Source organism: Aethalodelphis obliquidens, unplaced genomic scaffold (assembly GCF_003676395.1).
Source record: "Aethalodelphis obliquidens isolate GAN/ISIS:26980383/991018 unplaced genomic scaffold, ASM367639v1 scaffold133, whole genome shotgun sequence".
Taxonomy (NCBI): Eukaryota; Metazoa; Chordata; class Mammalia; order Artiodactyla; family Delphinidae; genus Aethalodelphis; species Aethalodelphis obliquidens.
This window is the reverse complement of record NW_020838077.1, coordinates 1,005,679-1,028,523: the sequence shown is the minus strand read 5'-3', so window position 1 is coordinate 1,028,523 and position 22,845 is coordinate 1,005,679. Positions and strand designations below refer to the sequence as shown.

At 43.9% G+C, this 22,845-nt stretch overlaps 1 protein-coding gene across 1 annotated transcript in view; it reads right to left on the bottom strand.

The window, feature by feature from the left end:
- Positions 1-11,295, bottom strand: part of TRIM40 (tripartite motif containing 40) — a 12,544-nt gene extending 1,249 nt beyond the window's left edge. The window contains exons 1-2 of the mRNA XM_027099599.1: positions 10,885-11,295; positions 659-754 (exon numbers count right to left, since the gene is read on the bottom strand). Of these exons, the coding sequence (XP_026955400.1) occupies positions 659-754; positions 10,885-11,259 (471 nt within the window). The 5' untranslated portion in view covers positions 11,260-11,295. The remainder of the gene's footprint in view (positions 1-658; positions 755-10,884) is intronic.
- Between the last annotated feature and the right edge of the window lie 11,550 nt (positions 11,296-22,845).

Genomic DNA, 22,845 nt, shown 5'->3' with positions numbered 1-22,845 from the left:
CACACACACACACACACACACACACACACACACACACACACACACCCCACTCGGCTATATCCTTCCACTGACTTTTTTTTTTTTTTTTTTTGGCGGTACGCAGGCCTCTCACTGCTGCGGTCTCTCCCATTGCAGAGCACAGGCTCCAGACGCACAGGCCCAGCGGCCATGGCCCACGGGCCCAGCCACTCCGAGGCATGTGGGATCCTCCCTGACCGGGGCACGAACCCGTGTCCCCTGCATCGGCAGGCGAACTCTCAACCACTGCGCCACCAGGGAAGCCCTTCCACTGACTTTTAACCCCCTTCACGTCATAGGGTGAGGAGAGACCCCACATCAAAGTGAGCAAGCAACAGAAAAGTAGATGGTCAGAGACAGAGAAAGAGACCTATGGTTTGTGGAGTAGTTTTCAGTTGATGGGCTGCTTGTCTCCTTTGATCTTCACCGAGAACCAGGTGGAACATGACTGGCTTTCACTGAACATATAAACCACATGAAGTTCAGAGGGCTTGACTTGCCCCAGGTCACTCAGCCAGCAAACCCCAAGGCCGAGCCCAGCACTTGTGTTTCCAGCCTCCAGGCCCTCCCCCCACAGCAGGCTGCTCCAGACAGACAGATGATCAGACCCGAGTCCTTCCTGGGACTCTGCGAAGCCCACCTGCATAGCCTGCAGTCTCTCCTCCTCCTGAGCCCTGAGCCGCTGGAGCTCGCAGATGTCCTTTCTGAGCTTCCTGATCCTGCGGTTGAGTCGTTCCTAGAGAGACAGACACCCCTGCTGGTCAGACTGGGGGTGAGGGTGATGCCCGTGGAACACATGGCAGGGAGGGGGTGTCCTGATCCCAGGATGAGGCTAAAGTAAGATTCTGCCTAAAAAGAGGCAGCCTTCTATGCATCATGCTTGGGTTAAGGAACACAAGAGTTTATTTAATGGATAGTGATGGCAAAAAGCAATAGGTAATTTTTAAAAAAGACTTAACTACATAAAAATAACAGATAGTAAGAGGACCTTTTCTACTTGACTTCAGGGTGTTTTTCTCCCGACATCTAAGAGTTATGTGCTGATCACTGGCAACCCTCACTATTTCTCATCAACAAGTGAAGCCAATCTGGAGAGACCTGACTTACAGAGGACATGAAAAATCTCTGGTACCACTCCCCTACCCTGGCTGGGAGGGACAAGAACTCTCTACTAGAGCAAACCCACAGCCCAGGAAGGCATGGAACCTCTCTCTAAACCTTAAATCAGTGTCTGGATGGGTCATGGTGTCCTGGAATCTAAGGATATAATGAATCATTTCAGTTTCTAAAACATTTACTTTCAGATCTTGGGTAAACTATGTAGAAAGCAAATATAAACAAAGCTGATACTGATATCAGCATAAGCCTTTAATGAATCAAAATGGAAGAAAGGCGCAGGGTGGGGGGTGTCAGCAAAAGAGTCTGGAAACGTTCTTCTTGTAACCCTTGTTACCTTAGTTACAAAATATATTTGTGTACCAGATAAAAGGGTGTACAAAGCCATAGTAATAAAACAGTATGGTACTGGGACAAGGACAAATAGAAAATGGAAGAAGAGAGAGCTCAGGGACAGACCCATGTTTACAAAAGAATTTTAAAAGAAAAAAAAAGTAAAAAGAAATGAGTCACAGGTATGAAATGTGCAATGTGGAGAATACAGTCAAAAACTGTGTAATATCTTTGTATCGTGACATACTGTAAGTAAACTTATCGTGGTGATCATTTTGAAAGGTATAGAAATATTGAATCACTATGTTGTGTAAGAGGAACTCTCATGATATTGCAGGTCAATTATGCTTCCAAAACAAACAAATGAACAAACATAGAAAAAGAGATCAGATTTGTGGTTACCAGAGGTGGGGAGTGGGAGGACGGGGAATTGGATAAAGGCAGTCACAAGATACAAACTTCCAGTTATAAGATAAATAAGTACTAGGGATATAATGTACAACATGATAAATATAATTCCCACTGCTATATGTTATATATGAAAGTTGGTAAGAGAGTAAATCTTGAGTTCTCATCACAATAAAAAATTTTTTTCTATTTGTTTAATTTCGTATCTATATGAGACAATGGGTGTTCATTAAACTTATTGTAATAATCGTTTCATTTGGTATGTAAGTCAAATCATTATGCTGTACACCTTAAACTTACATACTACTGTATGTCAATTATAACTCAATAAAACGGGGAGAAAATAAGATAAAATAAAAATAAAAAGGAATACACAGTTCAGTAAGAGAAGGGACAAAATCTGTAGGAGATGGTGTTGAGAAAACTGGCTACAACAACAGGGAAAAATGAAGTCAGATCCCTATCCAGAACCATATGTGAAGGCAGACTCTAGCTGGATTAAAGACAGTGTGAAAGGAAAACTACAAAGTTAATAGAAAATAATGTTAAAGAATAAATTTGTGACCTGGGGGTAGGGAAAAATGTCTTAGATAAAACCCCAAAAGCACAAACCATGAGAGAATGATTTAATTTGATTACCTCAAAATTAAATATCTCTGTTCAATGACAACTCCATGGACAAACCTAACAGAGAAATGACAGACTAAGAGATAATATCTGCAAAGTCTAAAACCAACAAGAGACTTATATATAGAATATAAAAGGAAAGCCTAGGGAATTCCCTGGTGGTCCAGTGGTTAGGACTCAGTGTTTTCACTGCCATGGACTGTTTCAATCCCTGGTCGGGGAACTAAGATCCCTCAAGCTGCAAGGCACAGCCTAAATAAATAAGTAAATAAGAAAATAAATAAATAAAAGGAAAGCCTAGACATCAATAAGAAGACAGGAACCCAAGAGAAAAATTGGCAAAGAATATGGACAGTTAATTCACAGATGAGGGGATGCCCAAACTCACCTGTGATTAGAGAAATGGAAACTAATACAATGAAATGTTATTTGACCCCCATCAGAGTAATAAAAATTAGACAACCGGATAACACCTGGGGGAGATGGGATGTGTGTGGATATAAGGACCACACTGTGGGCTGGTGAGATGTGCACTGGCACAGTCCTTCTGGCAACGGTTCCGGCCACCTAGGTGTGCTTTCCTCTGTGATCCAGTGATCCTGTTTCTGAGTAAAAATCCCAGAGAATTCCTAGGTTCTAAGAGAACATGTCCACTACAGCACTGGTTGTGGTAACAGAGAATCGGAATCACATAAAGTCCATTCCTGGGAAATGGATGGGTAAAATATGGCAGGTGCCCACTATGGAACACAGTGCATGTGTCAGAAGAAATGGACTATGGGACCCACAAAACATGGACTGATCTCAAAAACGTAGTAGAGTGGAAAAGCAAGAAATAGCACGAAGTCCATCATATAATTTTGTTAATTCAATATACAAGCACACCGTGCAGCAATGTGTGTTTTACCAAACTGTCTACAAATAAAAATACAACAAACACTTTAAGTGGTTGTCCATGGAAGAGGGAGGAATGATGATTAAATGGAACAAACAAAACATGAACAGGATTTGTGGACTAAAGGTAAGAGTGTACTATTGACTGAAGCGTGTGTGTTTCATTAAGTAAATCCTTCTCACCTCAGGTCAAAAAAAAATTGGGGAGGGTGGATTTTGTTGTTGTTGGCTGTTTATGGGGAATGTTTCTTCTTTTTGTCATTTTGCCTCATTTTCTCTTATAAACTCTTAAAATGTATTGCTTTTGGAAAAGAAGAGTCCCACATCACTGGAGATGTACAGGTAAGGCTGGGGGTGGACGAGATGACTGTGAAAGTTCTTTCTGGCCCTGAGATTCAGAGGGTGAAACCAAGGTCAAGGGGCTGTGGGTGAGACTTCAGCGAGGACATTCAAGTAAACAAACAGAAAACAGAGGAGACAATGATGTCACTAGGAAATTATTATAAAATGTTTCATGTCACTGGTGTTACCTGCAGGCATTTCCCAGCAGACAAGGAATAAAACAGTCATAGAAGGAGGGGGAGGAAGTAAATGGGCATCTTGGATTTCACTCAAGGGCCTCAACGGTGAAGGCGGAGGCTGGAGTGCGGCGGGGAATTGTCTGTGTGAGCACGAAAGTTCAGGTCTCGAAAAGCTCAAACGAGCAAGCAACTTTCACCTTGCTACCCCTTCCATCTACTCTCTCTGTTCTCACAACTACATTTCTTGAAGTAGTTGGTTCTTGCTGTCTTCACGTCCTCGTGGCCCCTTTGCTCCTCAGCATCTGCTTTTGCTTCTCATCATTCTTTTGGAACTGCTCTCTCCAAGGTCACGGTGATCCCCAGGAAGGAAACCCACAGGCGCCTTCTTCTCAGGCCTCCTCTTCTTGGATGTGATTCTACCCACCCCACTCCCCCGACCTCCCACCCCCGTCCTTCCTTGACCTTCCTGAGGTTGTTCCTTTAACCCTCCTCTTTCTCTAAATGATGTCCTTAATTTCAGGCTTCAGATTTTATCATAATTCCCAAAAGCTCTTTGTCCTAACAGTCAATCCCATGTTTCCAGCTGAGACTTAAGTATCTCCTACTGCCCTACGGACAGCTCAAACTCAGTTTGGAGTAATCAAACTTATCTTCCTCTTCCCCACCCTCTTCCACAATTCACTACTCTTGACCACCATATTTCTGTCCTTGGACTCACCCTTCTGTCTGTCATTCAGCTTGAAACCTCAGTCATATTTTATTTTTTACCTGTGCTACTACTGTCTTCAAAAGGGTTTCTCATTATCAAAGATAAGCCCGAACTCCTCAACTCAATATCCAAGGCCCTCTGTAACCCAATTTACATTTCCTGGGTTACCTCTCTCTACTCCCTCCCTGTTCTCCGCACTAGCCAAACAGAGCTGCTTGTGGTTTCCTGGACACACCCCCACGCAGCCATGCCTCTTCATGGCTTTTCTTTTACTTCCTTCTGCCAGGAATGCTGTCTATTGCTGCCTGTCAAAGTCAGGTCTGTTCTTAAGATCCGGTTCAAAATATCAGAGTCCTGTCTTCTGGAGTAGTTTAAAATTTAATGAAGAGTTTAAAGTCAACTACAGAGATTGTGTAAATGAAAAAAGGAAGCAAAGATAACAGCAATAAAGATAACGCATGAAAAACGAGAATAATTCAGATCTATCATTTAAAATATTCAAAATGAGTAAGGTAAAGTCCCTCGTTTTTCAAAAAATATTTATTCATCCATTTTTGCATTAAGGTAATATTTGTGTAAATAAGGTACTCATTAGAATTAGAAAGTAAAATTCTATAAACTTTTATCTTCCTAAAATATTCCTCAGGGGGAAAAAAAGACAAATTGAAATATAGGGAGTAGTGCAAGACCTGTTTTGTCTTGATAAATATTTTTTAAAGTCTGTGATCCTATCAGATATCAGATAAAATGTGATTTCACAGTAAAAAAATTGACTGAAAAGGACATTAAGAAGTGAGGAAACATGAGAACATAGCAACATTTAAAATCCTTCTCAAATGGCTTACTAGGACTTCCCTGGTGGTGCAGTGATTAAGAATCCACCTGCCAATGCAGGGGACACAGGTACGATCCCTGGTCGGGGAAGATCCCACATGCCGCGGAGCAACTAAGCCCATGCACCACAACTACTGAGCCTGCACTCTAGAGCCCATGAGCCGCAACTACTGAAACCCGCGCCTAGAGCCCGTGCTCTGCAGCAAAGAGAAGCCACTGTAATGAGAAGCCTGCGCACCACAACGAAGAGTAGCTCCTGCTCGCTGCAACTAGAGAAAGCCCACGTGCAGCAATGAAGACCCAATGCAGCCAAAAAATAAATTAAAAAATTTTTAAAAAGGCTTACAAAACGCATCAAAGAAAAAGTGGTTAACAGGCAAAAAGGTATCTTTCCCCCAATACAGTCACACACACACAAAAAAAGAGCAACTTTCAAAATACATGCTCCTCACAGAACAAAAAGTGCCCCAAAATATGGATAAGAATGATATCACCCATTATATTTTATGAGGAAAAACGGTGTTGATGACTAAACCTGACAATGTCCACATGATTGTGCATCTAGAAAATGTCAGGAAATTAAGTTAAAGGATATATGAACTCAGCAAAGACTCTCAGCGGCCATGGCTCATGGGCCCAGCCACTCCGCAGCATGTGGGATCTTCCCAGACCGGGGTACGAACCCGTGTCCCCTGCATTGGCAGGCGAACTCTCAACCACTGCGCCACCAGGGAAGCCCCAAAAGTCATAATTCTTAATGTAATCAACAAATTTAATGCAATGCCAATTAAAATTTCAGGGATTCTCCATAAAACTTAGAAACATTATATAAGAAAATCCTTCTGGAGACTTCCCTGGTGGTCTGGTGGTTAAAACTCCTCATCCCCAATGCAGGGTGCCTGGGTTCGATCCCTGGTCAGGGAACTAGATTCCGCATGCCGCAACTAAGAGCTTGCATGCCGCAAGTAAAGATCCCACATGCCACAACAAAGATCCCGCATGCAGCAACAAAGATCCCACGTGCTACAAGTAATACCCAGCAGAGCCAAATAAATTAAATTAAATTAAATTAAATTAAATTTAGAAAAAAGAAAATCCTTCTGAAAAGACAGTCAGCAAGACCATCAGGTTACAAAAAATTATTATTTGACAAAGATGCTACTAAATTTAAAAATAAACCATAAAGCAATAAGTATCAAAACTATATAATAACTTTAGAACAGAAAAAAATAATCAATGGACTAGAGTAAGAAAAATACCACTATTATAAGAATTTAATTTATGTCAAACCAAAAAAAACATATAGATGTGAAAAGGACTCACAGAAATGTTTGAGGGAAAACTGTATACCAGAATAAAGAAAAAATAACTTTATTGTTTGATAAAGGAGTCATCCTTCACACAACACAGTATATTAAATTCCAAATAAGCCAGGAATTACTTAATCTTTAAAAATGATACAGACCTAATATCTATCTATCTATCACCATACTAGATAAATTTCTGAGTAAGACATGGAGATTTTATTTCTTAAAAAGAATAGAACTGATTCAAGTACAAATTCTTAAAATTTTTGCCCCAAAAATGAAATAAAAAGAAAAGAAATATCGGAATAGGAAAAATGAAGGTTAAACATAATTAGTATAGCTTATTATCCAAAAGATAAACTACTCTGATGCACTCATGTAGAATTTACGCCCTGATTCTAAGGGGAAATGTAGACGGTGAGCCTCCATGTGGAGAGAAACCTCACCGCCAGCATAGTAAAACAACTTCAATCATTGTCACGCACTTGGAAAACCAGCAAACCACATTGAAAAAAGTGATTGACAACAACATGAGTTGGGCAGTAGGCAAACAGATGTACAAAAAAGACATTGCAAATTTTTCAGTCTTCTGGAGTGCGGTCAGGCAATACGTAATTCCTTTAAAAAGGACACAATTTACAATATTTACAATTTAAAATATTTAATTTACAAAATTTAACTCAAAGGAATAGAGGCATGGTGAGAAATCATAAGAAATCTTTATTTCAAAACTATGCTGTCAACGTCTACAAACACACTCAGGGTCTCCCATTGTAATCAGTCCTTTGAAAATACCTTCAACTCCCCAGACTTTGGCTGTCCTCAGGCAGCCTCATGAAACTCACTAAATCCCTAGTTTCAAAACTCAAACTGGTGGTCTATGCTGCCTGCCAATTCCACTGTTTCACTTGTAGGTTCGCTTTTCCAAACTCTACCGCGGCTTCTCTTCTCTTTTCAAACCTTTCACACCTCCACCTCTACCCGCACTGCTGATGTCCTTCCCTCACATATTATTGAGGAAATATCCCCAAACACTCGGGTCCTCTCCCAAACTGCCAGACTCCCTCCCCTTGCAGAGGCCTTCTTTTGTTCCCCACTGTTACAACGGAAGAAGTGTGCCTCCTCCCAGCCCAGCATCCACTTCTCTGCTGCCCATCTTACTGGATGGCCCAGCATCATTCAATGCACTCCATCATTGCTTCTTCTTTTTCTTTTTAATATTTATTTATTTGGCTGCATCGGGTCTTAGTTGCGGCACGCGGGATCTTCCTTGCGGCATGTAGTGTCTTTCGTTGCAGTGGGCTCAGTAGTTGCAGCTCACGGCCTTAGTTGTCCCTCAGCATGTGGGATCTTAGTTCCCTGACCAGGGATCGAACCCTCGTCCCTTGCATTAGAAGGCAGATTCTTAACCACTGGACGACCAGGGAAGTCCTTCTACTGTCACTTCTTAACAGATTCTTCTCTCTTAGCATCTAGAACACCACTCCCCTTGCTTTTCTCCTGCCTTGCTAGTGGCTTGCTTTCAGTCTCCTTTGCTGGGTCCCCCTCCACCTTACATCTAAATGATGGCCTTTCTAAGGACCTTGCCCTGGAACTTCTTTTCTCTCTAGGCTCTCTCCTGAGGATATTGCATCCATTCCCTTGGATTTAAATATTATCTTTATTCTGATGGATCCCTGTCTTAAGTTCTGGGAATACTAACCCAGACTCTCTTTGGAGATCCAGATTTCAAAGCCAGCCACTTAACTAAGATCCTACTTTGATGTGTCTCAACTTGGACTTGACTCGTCCTAAATGAAACTTGATGTTTCATTCAAACCTGTTCTCCCCAGTCCTTATCGTTCCATCATTCATCCAGTTTCTCAAATCAGAAACTCATGAAGTCATCTTTGATTCCCTTCATTCCCTCACCCCACTTTAATCTGTCAGTAAATCCTGGCAATTCACACTCTAATTATAAACTCTTCAAATATAACAAGGCTTTTCCGGATCTGGGACTCTCAAATCTGTGCTTCCCTTCTGCCCAGTCTTTACATTGGCCACCTTCTCTTTTTCCTGATCTCAGCACCGGTGCCACCTCCTCCATGAGGCCCTCACCAACCACATGGATCACCCATTACTCTCCATCTTAGACTCTTGTTTGTTTTCTTCTTAGCTCATACGAGACTTGTAGTTTGCTTGATTTCGTGTCTGTCTTTCTTATTAAACTGCAAAGTCCCTGGCAGGAGGGATGGCATCTGACTTGTTCATCATTGTACTCCTAGCATGTATGGTAGTTCCTAATACACTACAGGAACATAAGTCTTTCTTAAATGAACAAATATTGTTATTTATTTATTTTAGTTTTCCTGTCGTAATTTAAAGGTAAACTTGAGGACAAAGATTATGAATCATATTTATACTTCCTACAATACCTAGCATGGCATCCTATACAAAGCACAGGCCTGAATAAATCATTGAGTGAGTGAATAGATTTTTCCATCTATTCACTGGCCCATCAGCAGGTGGGAGAGCTCTCCCTGCCCTCCTGTGGTGCCCTGCACTTAGAGGGAATGATGTTAGAACCAGAGAAATTTGCCTCTTTGGCTTTCTGAGTTATTTCTCTACCTTCCCATAGTCACCCTCAATCTGGACTCCCCAGTTTCTCATCCTGTATCATAACATGTTCAAAAAGTCAAGTATCTAAAAGAAGACTTGGAAATTCATCCTTCATTATTGGATAGAAAGACACCATGGTGAAAATATGTCAATTGTCAATCCAATCAAATACTAACTGAATTGGGGATGGGGGTAGAGGATAGTTGGGAAAAAAATGCTAAAGCTAACTGGCAAAATAAATATATCTGAATATCCACAAAAATTCTGAAAAATAAGAATATTGTGAGGGTTCCAAGAGCTACCTGACATTAAAACACATCGCAAAGGTACAATGCTTAAAATGGTTTGACACACAAGCAGGAATGGATAGAAGAATAGAACGGAATGGAGAGTCAAGAAAATGTGCAAGTCTATACATACCCATGGCAGATTAAGAAGTCGGCATTCAAATCAGTGTGGGAACTATGGATTATTCAGTAAATAGTGATAGGAAAAATTGATCAAAACTTGGAAGTTAGGTTATTCTTTCACCAAAATACAGCTTGGATATCCTAAGTCCTCCAAAATATATGTTGAAGGATACTCATTACAATATTCCATGAGACCTCAAAACAAAACAATAACCTGGAAATAGCTCAATATCTGGCAATTTATAGTACATTCATAGAATTGAATACCATGCAGTTGTTGAAAAGAATTCATAAGATCTAGATGTACTGATGGGAAAATGGGATAATGTCCAAGATGTATTTTTAGATGATAAAAACGAGTTACAGAAAAATATATAGAGAATCTGTGTGTGTGTGTGTGTGTGTGTGTGTATTTTAGAGACAGCATTCATACACACACACACACAAGTTTCTGGAAGAATGATACACAAAAATCTAACAGTGGTTACCTCCGGGGACTGAGAATGGGGGAAAGCAGGAAGAAAGATTTTTAGTTTTGACTTTATACCTTACAGTGTTGTCTGAATGTACTAGTTTTATGATTAAAAAAATTTAAAAATAGGATAAAAATAATCACTATAGAAAGGAAGGAAAGAAAAGATGAAGAAGGAAGAGAGAGAGAGAATCATGTACTAATTTGCAGGTTTCAATGTATTTACAGGTTAATCATTAGGATATTTAAAACCTGATTATATTTCTAGCCAATTTTCTAGTACTATCAAACAACGGAACCATACAGTCTCAGTACTAAAAGAGTTTTGTATTATTTAGTCCAACTCCTTTGCGCTACAGATGAGCAAAATGCAAGGAGCTCATGCTTCCTGGGAATCTGACATCGTGTGACGGTACCTCCTCTTAGACTCCTATTAATGCATTGAAACTTTAACATTAGTAGCAAGATAAACACAGAAAAGTGAAGACAAGGGTCCAAAACAGAATAAAGCAGAAGAAACAAAGAAAAGTGTCAGTTACTGAGCCTCTATGATACGTCAGGCATAAAGGACAGGGAGTAGGAAGGAGTAACTCAGGGAGGTGGTGGCAGAGGGATGGCTGTGATGACCCTGCCTTACCTTGTAGTGGCTGATGGCATTTTCAATGGCCAGTTCACAGTGAGACTTGTGTTCAGGGGACACCCGGCATTCCACACACAGAAGACATCTGCTCTCCTCACAGAACCAGCACACCTTCTTCTGGTGGCTGTCGCAGGTATAGCCGGCCCCCAGGACCCCTTCGGAACAGGGCTTCCGGCAAAGCGGGCAGCTGAGGACCCCGGAGGCTGAGGCCTTCTCCAGGTGCTGGGCCAGGCATGCTCGACAGAAGAGGTGTCTGCAGTCAGTGCGCACCGCCTCCTTCAGGCACTCCTGGCAGATGGGGCAGATGCCCTCTTCCCGGCTGTCCTCCCGCAGAGGGAGCATGGCCTCCACCTCACACTGCCAGCCTCCCATCTATAGGGCCTCCTTCTCCACTGGAGCTTTGGACAGCCTGCCACCCTAGACAGTCCAGGTATGATGGCCCAGCTGGAAGGAGGCGGCCCTGGAGCAGCTCAGAGGACCTGATTCAGCCCTCCAACTGCAGGCAGCTGCCCACTCTCCATCAATAGAACTGTAGCACGGACAACAGAAACCACCATTCTGCAACAAGTTTCAGAAATCAATCATCAACTTTGACACACACCCTCTGGTTTCCTTGTCTTTACTAAACTTGAAATCACTCCTTTTCACACACCTGGAGGAAGCAGGTGATTCAAAGACCAGTTTTCCTCTTCAGAGCTTTCTGTGCATATTTTTACAGCTCAAAGTTAAAAGGCCAGAGTATCCTGGTCAGAAGCCAGAGATTCATAAACTTAAAAGTTGAACGTCTTCTCTGATTTGCCCTCAGTTGAGAGAAGCTGGCAGGAGTTTATCAAGTACCACACTGTGATACTTGCAGGCTCGCGGTCACACTCTAAGAATTTGGCTACTGCTGTCAATTACTACCCGACTATTTGCATCAGCATCTCTGTCAGCTGTTCATTCCCCCAACCAGCATCCCTCTCACAGTTATACAGATTCTGCAATGAAAGGGAAAGAGAAGGAGAACAGGACATAGGGCAGTTTGGAGACCTTTTCCCTTCCTTTCAAGCCATCTCCAAAGAAGACCCAAAGAAGAAAGTACTCCCCCATCCCCACTTCACTTAAACACGGCATTTAACACTCAGTCCCTAAGCCTCTTGCCTAGTCCTCCTCCAGAAAAGCTCCCCTGGTATCCTACTTCAATTTCTCTTGCCACGACATCAGGCCATGATCTCACGCTCCAGATCTGGAGAGATGGCCAGCAGGTGAATGGTTTTTAGACCGTGCCGATTATATATGCTCCCGCGTTAGTAAACATGGGGGAGAGGTGACAAGGCCCATCTTCCCATGGCTGCGTGACTGATCTAGGGGAGGTGGAAGGTGAGGTGGACTTTGGCTGGTGAAAGGTGTGGCTTGTTTGCACATGGGGAGGAGGAAGTCTTGGTGCCTCTGATGTAAGTATGACATGAAGTGAGAGTCAACGCACAGAATGAAGACCTCCCAGAGCCTCCGCCTAGGTACCTCGGGATCCAGGCGTCAGAGAACCACGGCATCTGCTCAGGATACCAGAAAACCAAGTGCCCAGCCACTGTCTTCCAATTTCCCTCCAGTCAGGCTGGTTTCAGCACCGACGCTGGGGCCCCACAGGGGACAACACTAATGAGAGTTGCCAGCTGAGGCTGTATTAGAAGGTCCAACATTCTTGTTCAAATCTCACTCCATACTATCCTTCCTTAATCCCACTTGACCACTGTCTGCTGTAGGGTTTCTATTAAAAAGTCACTTTCCCCATAAGTCATAGTTCCCTGGCCTTTTTATCAAAGGGGATGGCTCCCTCGAATCTCAGGGTCATGGGTGGGGTGAGCATCTTCCTCACTCCATACACCACCTCCTAAGCGTGAGGTCCCCAGAGCCAGAAAAAAGCCCCTATGTGTGGAGCTCTGGTCGCCCACGCTCTCCCTCTGCCTTGCTGTTCTCCACAGAGCCAATTCCCTTGATTTGCTGAGGATGAGCCATTGAGCCCTGTGAGCCACCCATGTCCTGCCACCATCCTGGGTGATTTCAAGGACGATGTAGATGACCATCAACACTGAGGTCTTTCAGCTCATTGACATGCTCACATCCAGCGACCTTTACTTTTGCTGCCCACACTAGTGACCATTCTCTTGTCCTTGTCAGAACAGACTTCACCACCTGACATCACAAATCTAGGCATCGGACTCATCTTACATCTCTCTCCCTAAGCTTCTCACTAACACATCTGTTCATCAGTCTCTAATCCTTGACCCCTCCACATTCCTCATTTGTCACATCTTAGGAGATAATATGAGAAACAAAAATGAGGAGAGATTAAGTAACCTGCCCAAGGCCACAGAGGGGTAAACAGAGAGTTGGGATTCAGATCTGGATCTCTGTCATTTTAGCCCACATGCCTCATCACCACAAAATGTCATCTGTTCACACCTTTCCTGGCCCTTAGAAGGAGTTAAGTAAAGCCTTAATAAATGGAAAGGTGAATTTTCAGATAGATTGATAACCGGATTCTGGATAGACAGATGAAGAAATTTAGAGTACTGACCATATGGTAATTTCTTTTATAGTTATTTAGGTACTTTTCTTGATTTTCCTACTTTCTTATTGAGCAAGTTGAAGGCAAGGACCCACTGTACTTAACACCAATTTAAGAATGATTCAAATATAGGGACTTCCCTGGTGATCCAGTGGTTAGGAGTCTGCGCTTTCACTGCCGAGGGCCCCGGATTCAATCCCTGGTTGGGAAACTAAGATCCCACAAGCCACGCAGCATGGCCAAGAAAACAAAACAAAACAAAATGAAAAAAAAAGAATGATTCAAATATAGAAATCATACAAGGATAGACAGATAAATTCAATCATATTTTAAAAGATCTGCATGGGGGAAAAATCTACAAAAACAATGTCAAGAGACAAATGACCAGAGGAAAGCGTAAAAAGAAAACATATTAACAGCTACCATCCAAATCAAAGGGCTAAAAAAAATAGAAAATCAAAGGGTTAATCCCCCTAATGCATAGAGAGCTCTTACAAAAGAAAAAAAAATTAACTACCAAGGATGAAACTGGACAGAGGAAATGAACAGATACTTCATAGGAAAACATATCTCTAAAACATATGAAAAGATGCTCAGTCTCTCCCACATGAAGAAAACACACATTAAAATGCACTAAAATTAGATGTCTGGCTGTCTGGAGAACTGGGGTTGGAGGTTCCCATTGTACCTTTTAAATTTGGAACCAAGTAAGGGTATCATCTATTTAAACAATTACTTACATTTAAAGAAGAAGAAGAATCAGTGGTTAGAATGAAAGGAATTCTGAACTGCCCAAAAGATCTGGATTATGATCCTAATTCTGAGATTTAGAGCTTCATGTTCTGAGACAACCACGACCACAGTCTCCTTGCCAGGAAAGGGGATCAAACGTCACAGCTGGGAATGGAGGTTCTTTATAAATTATAAACCAATGCACAATTGTTAGGGGTTATTATTATTCCCCTGCCTCACAACCTATTCAGATAGCTCCTTGCATATAGCAGGCCATCGATAGTTTTTGTTTTTTTGTTTTTTTTTTGCGTTACGAGGGCCTCTCACTGTTGGGGCCTCTCCCGGAGGCGCAGGCTCAGTGGCCATGGCTCATGGGCCCAGCCGCTCTGCGGCATGTGGGATCTTCCCGGACCGGGGCACGAACCCGTGTCTCCTGCATTGGCAGGCAGACTCTCAACCACTGCGCCACCAGGGAAGCCCCATCGATAGTTTTTGAATGAGTGATTTTACCTGATTTTGCCTACATCAAAGTATTGGAGCCAGGGGCCCGGTGATTTGCATCTTTTCCCTCTCCTTCATCACTTCTTTCCTGGCTCTGCTCGACACTTTCCAGCAGAGAAGCCCTTCTACCTCTTCTTGCAGCTGCTCTAAATTCTCACATCAGTTTAAGTCCAGCTCAACGTCCCAGTTTCCTGCATGAAACTTTCCTAGCTACTCAGTCGTCATCCTTCCGGGGCCTCCACTTACAGTGGGCAGGTTGTTCACTGTTACAAGAGCAGCCAGGAGAGTGGATGAGTCGGAACTGGGACCCAGCCCACAGTCTACTTACCAAGCCATGGGCCTCTGCAGCCAAGAGCATGACTGGCCCTGAGGAAGGGGAGGGGCTTATTCTAATTTGCACAAAGGTTTCAGAGGGACTTGCAGGTCTATATACCTCTCTCCCTTTTATGAACCACCTCCTAATTTATTACCATTACATTTTTTGCCAACTTCCCTGACTTTGGCTCATGCTTAGCTCCGTGAGGGATGGGACTATATCTTCCCATCTTTGCTTACCCTCTGATGCCTTGCCCAATGCTGGGCATCTTAAGCCACTCTTTCAAGTCTCCAACTAAATCCTAGTGATGCTTTCTCAGCCCACATCCAAACTGATGACTCTGAAACATGAGATCGTCAGCAGTCCCTTCCTTGAAATTCTCGTCTCTGCTGGCTGTTGGGTTCCCTATCACCTCTCTTACCATTCATTACCGGAGATCCGCTCCCTCCTAGCACAATGAGGTGGAGCTACATGGACTTTGAAGGTAGATGGGCCAGATTCAGACCTCCACTCCACCACTTTGCAGCTGTTAACCTTAAGCAGGTCCTGTAACCTCCCTGAGCCCCAGGACCATCCAGATCCTTATCTATGGTCTTCATGTACTTACCAAGTTTAAATTCCTGTGCATCCTTGAATGTCTCATCACCACCTCAACTTCAATTCTAAATTATTCTAACCTGGATTATTTGCGACCTTACCCAGAACAGGCAATAAAAAGTGTCCTTCAGCTGTGTGTTTGGCAGCTCTCAGTGGGCAGTAGGTGGCGTTGTCTCCCAAGACAGGACCTTATTTTCACGTCTCTGGGAGGGAGAACGACTCAGGGCACTGGGACATTTCATTAAAAAATGATAGTTTCAAATCTGGCCTTGACATTCCTCAGAGCAAGGAATACCTGGCGGTGGAAAGTTAGCTCTGAAATATGCAGATCCAGGAGGAGGGAGGGAGGAAGGAGAAAGGGCCTTCAAACTATGTAAGAGGAAGAGGGGTACAGCCCAGGAGAGACAGCCTGCAGAGCAGCAGAAGGCAGAGACCAAGGAAGAAAGTTCGCCAGTGAAAGATGTCCTGTGGCAGAAATAGCCAAGAATTTTAAAACACAAAATGTAATATTGAACCTTTATCTGCTCCACGATTATGAAAAAGGAGGTAGGGGTGGGGGGAACAGGAGCTCAAGATTTGAAACTCAGGAGACATGGAGAATTCAGCAGAGGCCTTAGGAGCTGCTAATGAAAGTAACACGTTCTTGGTGGGACCTCCTGGATTCTACCCAATGGCATGGAGGAAAGTACAGCCTGAAATGTACTGAGGCTATTAGTCATTCAGCAGGTTGATAGAGTCCTTATTTTGAGTCCTATAGAACAGCTTCTCCCGAGAAGCACAGCCAGATGGACCTGTATGGATGCTTTGGTTGTAGAGGTTGCAGAAAGGGCTGAATCCACCCTGAGTGGAAAGTGTACAAGTGGCTGACTTACCATCAGTACTTGGTTGGACACACCTATTTTCAACAAAAGGATGGAGCTATACAATTAGCAAAATAGGGGAATTTATGAAATTCCAAGCTCACTGAGGCAGGGAGAAGAATGAAAAGGAGCTAGCAAGAGCAGAGCGTGACATTAGGTGAGGTGTTGAGTGAGGGGCAGACAGAAGCGAGACCCCAGCAGAGAGAAGACTTCAGAGACAGTGTCCCTAAGTGGAGCTGGGCTGAGGGAGGTGGGGGTAGTGTTGACGCTTTGGAGAAGGAAGAGGGGGTTCTCAAGCAAAAAGAGGAAGATGACCTGGAAGCCCCAGCTTGGCTTCTGCTTATTGCTTTGGCTGTGGTACCCCCTAGTGGATAAAGGAAGTCACTATAGTTGACTGCTCCGGTCCCCTTTTTTTTTCTTTTTTTAAAACTATTTACCTAGGCATCAGTTCAGCCAGGGTAGACTCTAGAGACCAGTAAGGACTGCCTGGGCCACAATTCACCTAACTCATCCCCATGAACCTGGTCACTCTTTCTCCTCTTCCCCACATTCCCACATCCTCCATCTCTCCCCACCCCCCATCCAGCAGGAAAAATTAAGTAATATTACAGTAAGAGGGTGTGAGATTAGACGACAAATCAGACAACAGATCAGACAACAAATCAGACAACATATCAGACAACAAAGTAGACAACAAATGAGACAACAAATTAGACAACAGGCAGAATGAGGCCCCCATTCCTAAGTCTTTGGCAAAGACTGGAACCACAGCCACTCAGGCAATTGGAGAGGGCAGATGGGGGCCTTCTAGCCTTGACAAACTATAACTTAATGTCCAAATCCAATTAAAAGTGTGCATGTTTTGGGACCTCCCTGATGGTCCAGTGGCTAAGACTCCACGCTTCCACTGCAGGGAGCGTGGATTCGATCCCTGGTGGGGGAACTAAGATCCCCCATGGCCACGCGGACATAAAAAAGAAAAAATAATAATAATAATGGGGACTTCCCTGGTGGCGCGGTGGTTAAGAATCCGTCTGCCAATGCAGGAGACATGGGTTCGAGCTCTGGTCCGGGAAGATCCCACATGCCACGGAGCAACTAAGGCCGTGTGCCACAACTACTGAGCCTGCGCTCTAGAGCCCGCGAGCCACAACTACTGAGCCCACGTGCCACAACTACTGAAGCTCGCGCGCCTAGAGCCCGTGCTCTGCAACAAGAGAAGCCACCGCAATGAGAAGCCCGCACACTGCAATGAAGACCCAACACAGCCAAAAATAAGTAAATAAATTAAATTTAAAAAAAAAAAAAGTGTGCTTCTGTGGTGAGACCGGGGCTGACTATCCCTCCTTCTGCATTCCACCCCTCCATTTATGCCTGTTTTTGAGGGGCTGCACTTTAGAAAATTACTCGAGCTCAGATAGCCTGAGCTTCGACATCTCTTATACAAGGCTCAAATCTTCTTCTAGATAGGAGGACCACAGGAAATGGGGAAGGAAGAGGAGATAGTCTCAGCTGAGTGTTGAAATGACACCCCCTCACCACCAATGGAGAGCACCCTCAGAGCAGCATATGATGAAATTTAGGAATTAACTTCGAAGAGGGGGAGGGAGGGATAGGACTTCTCTGGGGACAAAGAGGACTGTGACTATGAAGAGAAAGCCATCCTAAAGGGGGCTGGACGACTTGACCTGGGGCTGCCCCTCTTTCTCCTCCTTATCTTCCCGCAGCCTCAGTGACCCTAGATGCGGCCTCGGCTCACGCGGATCTCATCATTTCCCAGGATCTGAAGACAGTGACGCTGGACCAGGTTTCTCAAAGCGGCTGGACTGAGCCCACCGACCCTGAGCGCTTCCATCCGTTCCGCTGTGTCCTTGGGCTTGCCAGGCTTCTCCTCCGGCTGCCAGGCCTGGGAGGTGGAGCTCCAAGGGCCCGGGGGCGGGGGCTGCGTGGTGGGCGTGGCCTCAGAGCCAGTACCACGGAGGGGCATGCTGGCGTTGGAGCCCGTAACCGGCTTCTGGACACTACGCATCGCAGGCTCCGAGTGCCAGGCGCTCACCAAGGCCGGCACCCGGGAGGATCTCTCGGTCTGTCCCAGGAAAGTGGGCGTCCGCGTGAATCACGAATGCGGGGAGGTAGTCTTCTACGACGCCACTACCAGCAACCACATCTACACCTTCCAGGCCTCCTTTCCAGGGCAGGTCTTCCCCTTCTTCCGGCTCTTGTTTCCCGGCACAGATCACCTTGAGTCCCTAGAGTTGTTCCTTTGCCTTTCTCTCCGTCTCCTCCCCGTTCCTTTCTCTCTTTGGGATATGCTGCAGCTGGCAGGTAGGGTTGAAGCTAGACTTCCAGGAGCAATTTGGGAAGGTTACACTCTTCGGGCTTCTTGATCCAGGCCTGATGCCCCAGTACACCTCGGTCGAAAAGAAAGCTTCAAATCCACGAAAAGACTCCACACAAGGCTATTTATTGTCGCACTGTAAATCGATAGGTGATATTTGAAAACTCTGCAATGAGAAAGTTGGTTGAGAACCAGATACAGGGGACCAGACAACTGACTTTGGGCTAAGGCTTTCTCCTCCTCCAACTCATTCCCCGAAGCCCCTGGGTGCCCACGCGGGCTTGACCCATCTGACCTCATCCTTTCTGGGGATCTGAAAAACATGGCGCTGGACCGCTGGATGTTGTCTCCCCAGGCGACTCAGTCAGGTCTGCCCCCTCGCCTTCTATCCATTTTGCAAATGAGGACTATCTGTGTATTATTTTATGATGACCTCCAGGATATATTAAGTGAAAAAAACAAGGTGGAGAACAGTGCACATCGCATGCTACATTTTACCTAAGGAAAGGGGAAATGTAAATATACATTTTGGGGGGCTTATATTTATTTTTTAAGTGGAAGGATAAACCAAAACCTAACAAAAACAGTTACCTGTGGGGAGGAAAGGAAAACCAGGTGGAAGAGATGGAAATTAGTCATTTCTAAATGTACTTTGTTTTGTATGTTTGGCTTTGGAATCATGTAAATGTTTTACATCACTATAAAACAAAATTAAGTTAAGACAAAATGAAACTAACTGTGTGTGTAGTTGGTAGCTTAAACTCTCGGAAGTTGGTTACTCCTTAGAGAGGAGTTATTTTAGGTGACTTTAAAATGCAGTAATTTAGCTGTATATCCCCAGTGGGATGTAGCCTAATGACAAAAAGAGGTGAAAATAAAACTTAAATTTTTCAGTTATCATCTGGGTAATAATATTTTTGTTGTTATTCTGAATATATTATATATTATGTACATGTACATATATACACATATATAATAGGATAAAAAAATAAGCAATTATGTTAATGTTACCAGGAACCAAGATTTTCAGCCTGAAAGATTAGGTTTTCTCTTATGATTATGACATAAAAGAAGAGAAATAAAAACACAGTGATCCCAAATTTGAATTGGAAAATCAGTATAAACTCATGATGTGTTTTCTCTTAAAACATAATAAAATGTATTTCTTAGTTCCCTTCATAAAGAAGGCCTAATATTAATAGCCTATCTGGATACACTGAGCAAAAGCACTGCTTACATCCAGATGGTGATCTTATTATTTCCCACCAAAAAGAAAACGGCTCCTTGGGACTTCCCTGGTGGTCCAGTGGTTAAGACTCCTTGCTTCCATTGCAGGAGGCATGGGTTCGATCACTGGTCGGGGAGCTGAGATCCCACATACCCCGCAGTGTGGCAGGAAAAAAAAAAAAAGTTTCCTTAAAGAACTGGCTAATTCTAGGTCTGGGAGGAAAAATATACAAGATGATTCCGGAGCATCTTGTCACATCAGATTGTGAGAAAGCTACTGGGGTCATGTAAAAATGATTCAGGAGCCAACATGAAGGGTTAAAGATGGGATACTTTTGGCATGAATAAGGATAACTGCAATTGATGGAGACACGTCATATATGCAAAAAATTCCATCAGTTCATCATGACAACTAAAAACTAAACTCATTGGTCATTTTTTGGAGAATGCTAGGAAACTATACCACTATCTGAACACTGGTAAATACTCAGTTTTTTATGCTATCATTCTTGTACAAATATATCTAAGAATACCAAATGGTTGAGGGACAGTTTTTATTACAAACTCCAGCTAATAAATGAAGACAGAATGGAAGAATATCATTCTTTCGTAACACCCAATGAAATAATGGACCTATGCAATAATCATCAACAGCTGCTAGAAGCATATGTGAAAAGCCTATGGGGAATCTTACAATGATGAATCAGGCTGACAACCCCTGAACGCACTGATCAATCCTAACATCATAAAAAGAAAGACAATCCAACATGATGTGCCTTCCAATGTAATACAACAGGAGGTAATGACTTGATACTTGCCGAAAATGATGAATCTAAAACCCATCGCAGTTCTGGATCTACCAGAATCATTTAAAAAACGCTACAGAGATGCAGTCAGCAAATTCCAGTCTGGGAAAATTCACAGGACAAAGGACCAGTTTTCTTCATCAGATAAATTTCCAGAAGAAAAAGGGTTGGGGGGGTGATGAGAGAAAGGGAACCTATAGATTAAAAGAGACTTGACATATCAAAAGAACGCAGTGGTAGACTTGTTTGCATCCCGGTTTGAACAAATTAATTGTAATCTAATGTTTAAAACATGAGACAGAAATGTTAACATTGACTGTACATTTATATTAAACCTCTTTAAAAATGAGGTTTTGGTATACTGAAGTTTTTTTTTTTTTAGGCTCCTCTGGGTCTTAGTTGTGGCACGCGGGATCTTCCTTGTGGCATGCAGACTCTTTAGTTGTGGCATGCATGTGGGATCTAGTTCCCCATCCAGGGAAGTCCCTGAAGTTTTATTAATAAAATATGTCTGAGATTTGCTTAAAAATAACACACTGGGAGGGCTTCCCTTGTGGCGCAGTGGTTGAGAGTCCGCCTGCCGATGCAGGGCACATGGGTTCGTGCCCCGGTCCGGGAAGATCCCACATGCCGCAGAGCGGCTGGGCCCATGAGCCATGGCCGCTGAGCCTGCGCGTCCGGAGCCTGTGCTTCGCAGTGGGAGAGGCCACAACAGTAAGAGGCCCGCAAAAAAAAAAAAAAAAAAAAAAAAAAACACACTGGGAAAAGGGGAAGGATGAGTGGGAGGTAATTGATGAAATAAAATTGGTCATGGGTTGATCATTGTTGAAGGGGGGGTTGATGGGTGCACAAGAGTTCATCATATTATTGTCTCTACTTCATGTATGTTTGAATTTTTCCATATGAAAAAAGTTGACACAAAAATTTAAAGACATCCTGTAAGTGTGGTCTCCCACAGTCAATACTTAGGAGTGAATCTGACTCAGAACCCAAACATCCTTTCAAAGGTGTGAAAAGATTCTGATTCTTACCAAAGTTTGGCTTAACCTGGAGGTTAAGAGGATGTATCAATAGTTTCCCTTCCAAAGGCAAACCGTCTGCATTTTCTTCTTCCTCAAAATTAATCTCAAGACCAGATGCATCCTCCTCTCTAACCCTCACCATCACCACCACGAGCAGCAAAAATCTTAATATAGTGTTGTCACGTGAGGGATCGAAGTTTGACTCAGAGAAGGACCGCCCCTGTTTCCAGGATGATCCCGAAAAAGTAAAAGGGGCGAGAGGCTTGGAAACCCGAGCCAACGGGGTGACAAGATGACCTACGGAGAGCAAGACCCAGGATTTGCGCCAGAGTTCAAGATTATTATCGGTTTCCTCCTCTTCGACTCCCTCCAACCGGGTGGAGAGCGGGGTAGGCGGGTGGGGCGGGCTCCCTGGGCATTTACAGCCGCCCGGTACCAGTTGGGAGATGGCTGGATTACAGGAGGCTTGGCGAGCCGCCCGCCGACCTCTCGGAGGCCGCGCGCCAGTCTCCGCAGTGGGAGGGCGGACCCAGGTGTCGGGCCTGGGAGAGACAACACCCCAGCGCGGATTCCAGGAGCGCGCACTCAGCCCCGGCCGGCTCCCCCATCCTGTTCCCCCGGTCGCCTGCGAGGCGCCGTCGATTATATAAACAGCCGTCATCTGCCTGCTAGGTGACGACTGGGGACACGGGGACCAGGACGCACAACCCTCCACGCCCCCAACATTAATTCAGAATCATCCCTGACACAGTCCACATTCGCTATATCCGGTATTCAAAGCCCGAGTCGTTGACGTCACACTATCTCGTAGTTTCCTTTAATTGTATGCAGATTTAGTTTCCTTACTAGAACAGGGGAGCTTCCCGGATTGACGTATGTTGATTTCATACTTTCTTTCTCCCTCCCCTAACCCCTGACGCTTAGCGCAGATCCTCAGTGAGGTAGTTGATAACATTTACTAAATTGAAACCATCCTCTAATTCCTCTTTCCCACAAAGGACGTCTTGGCAA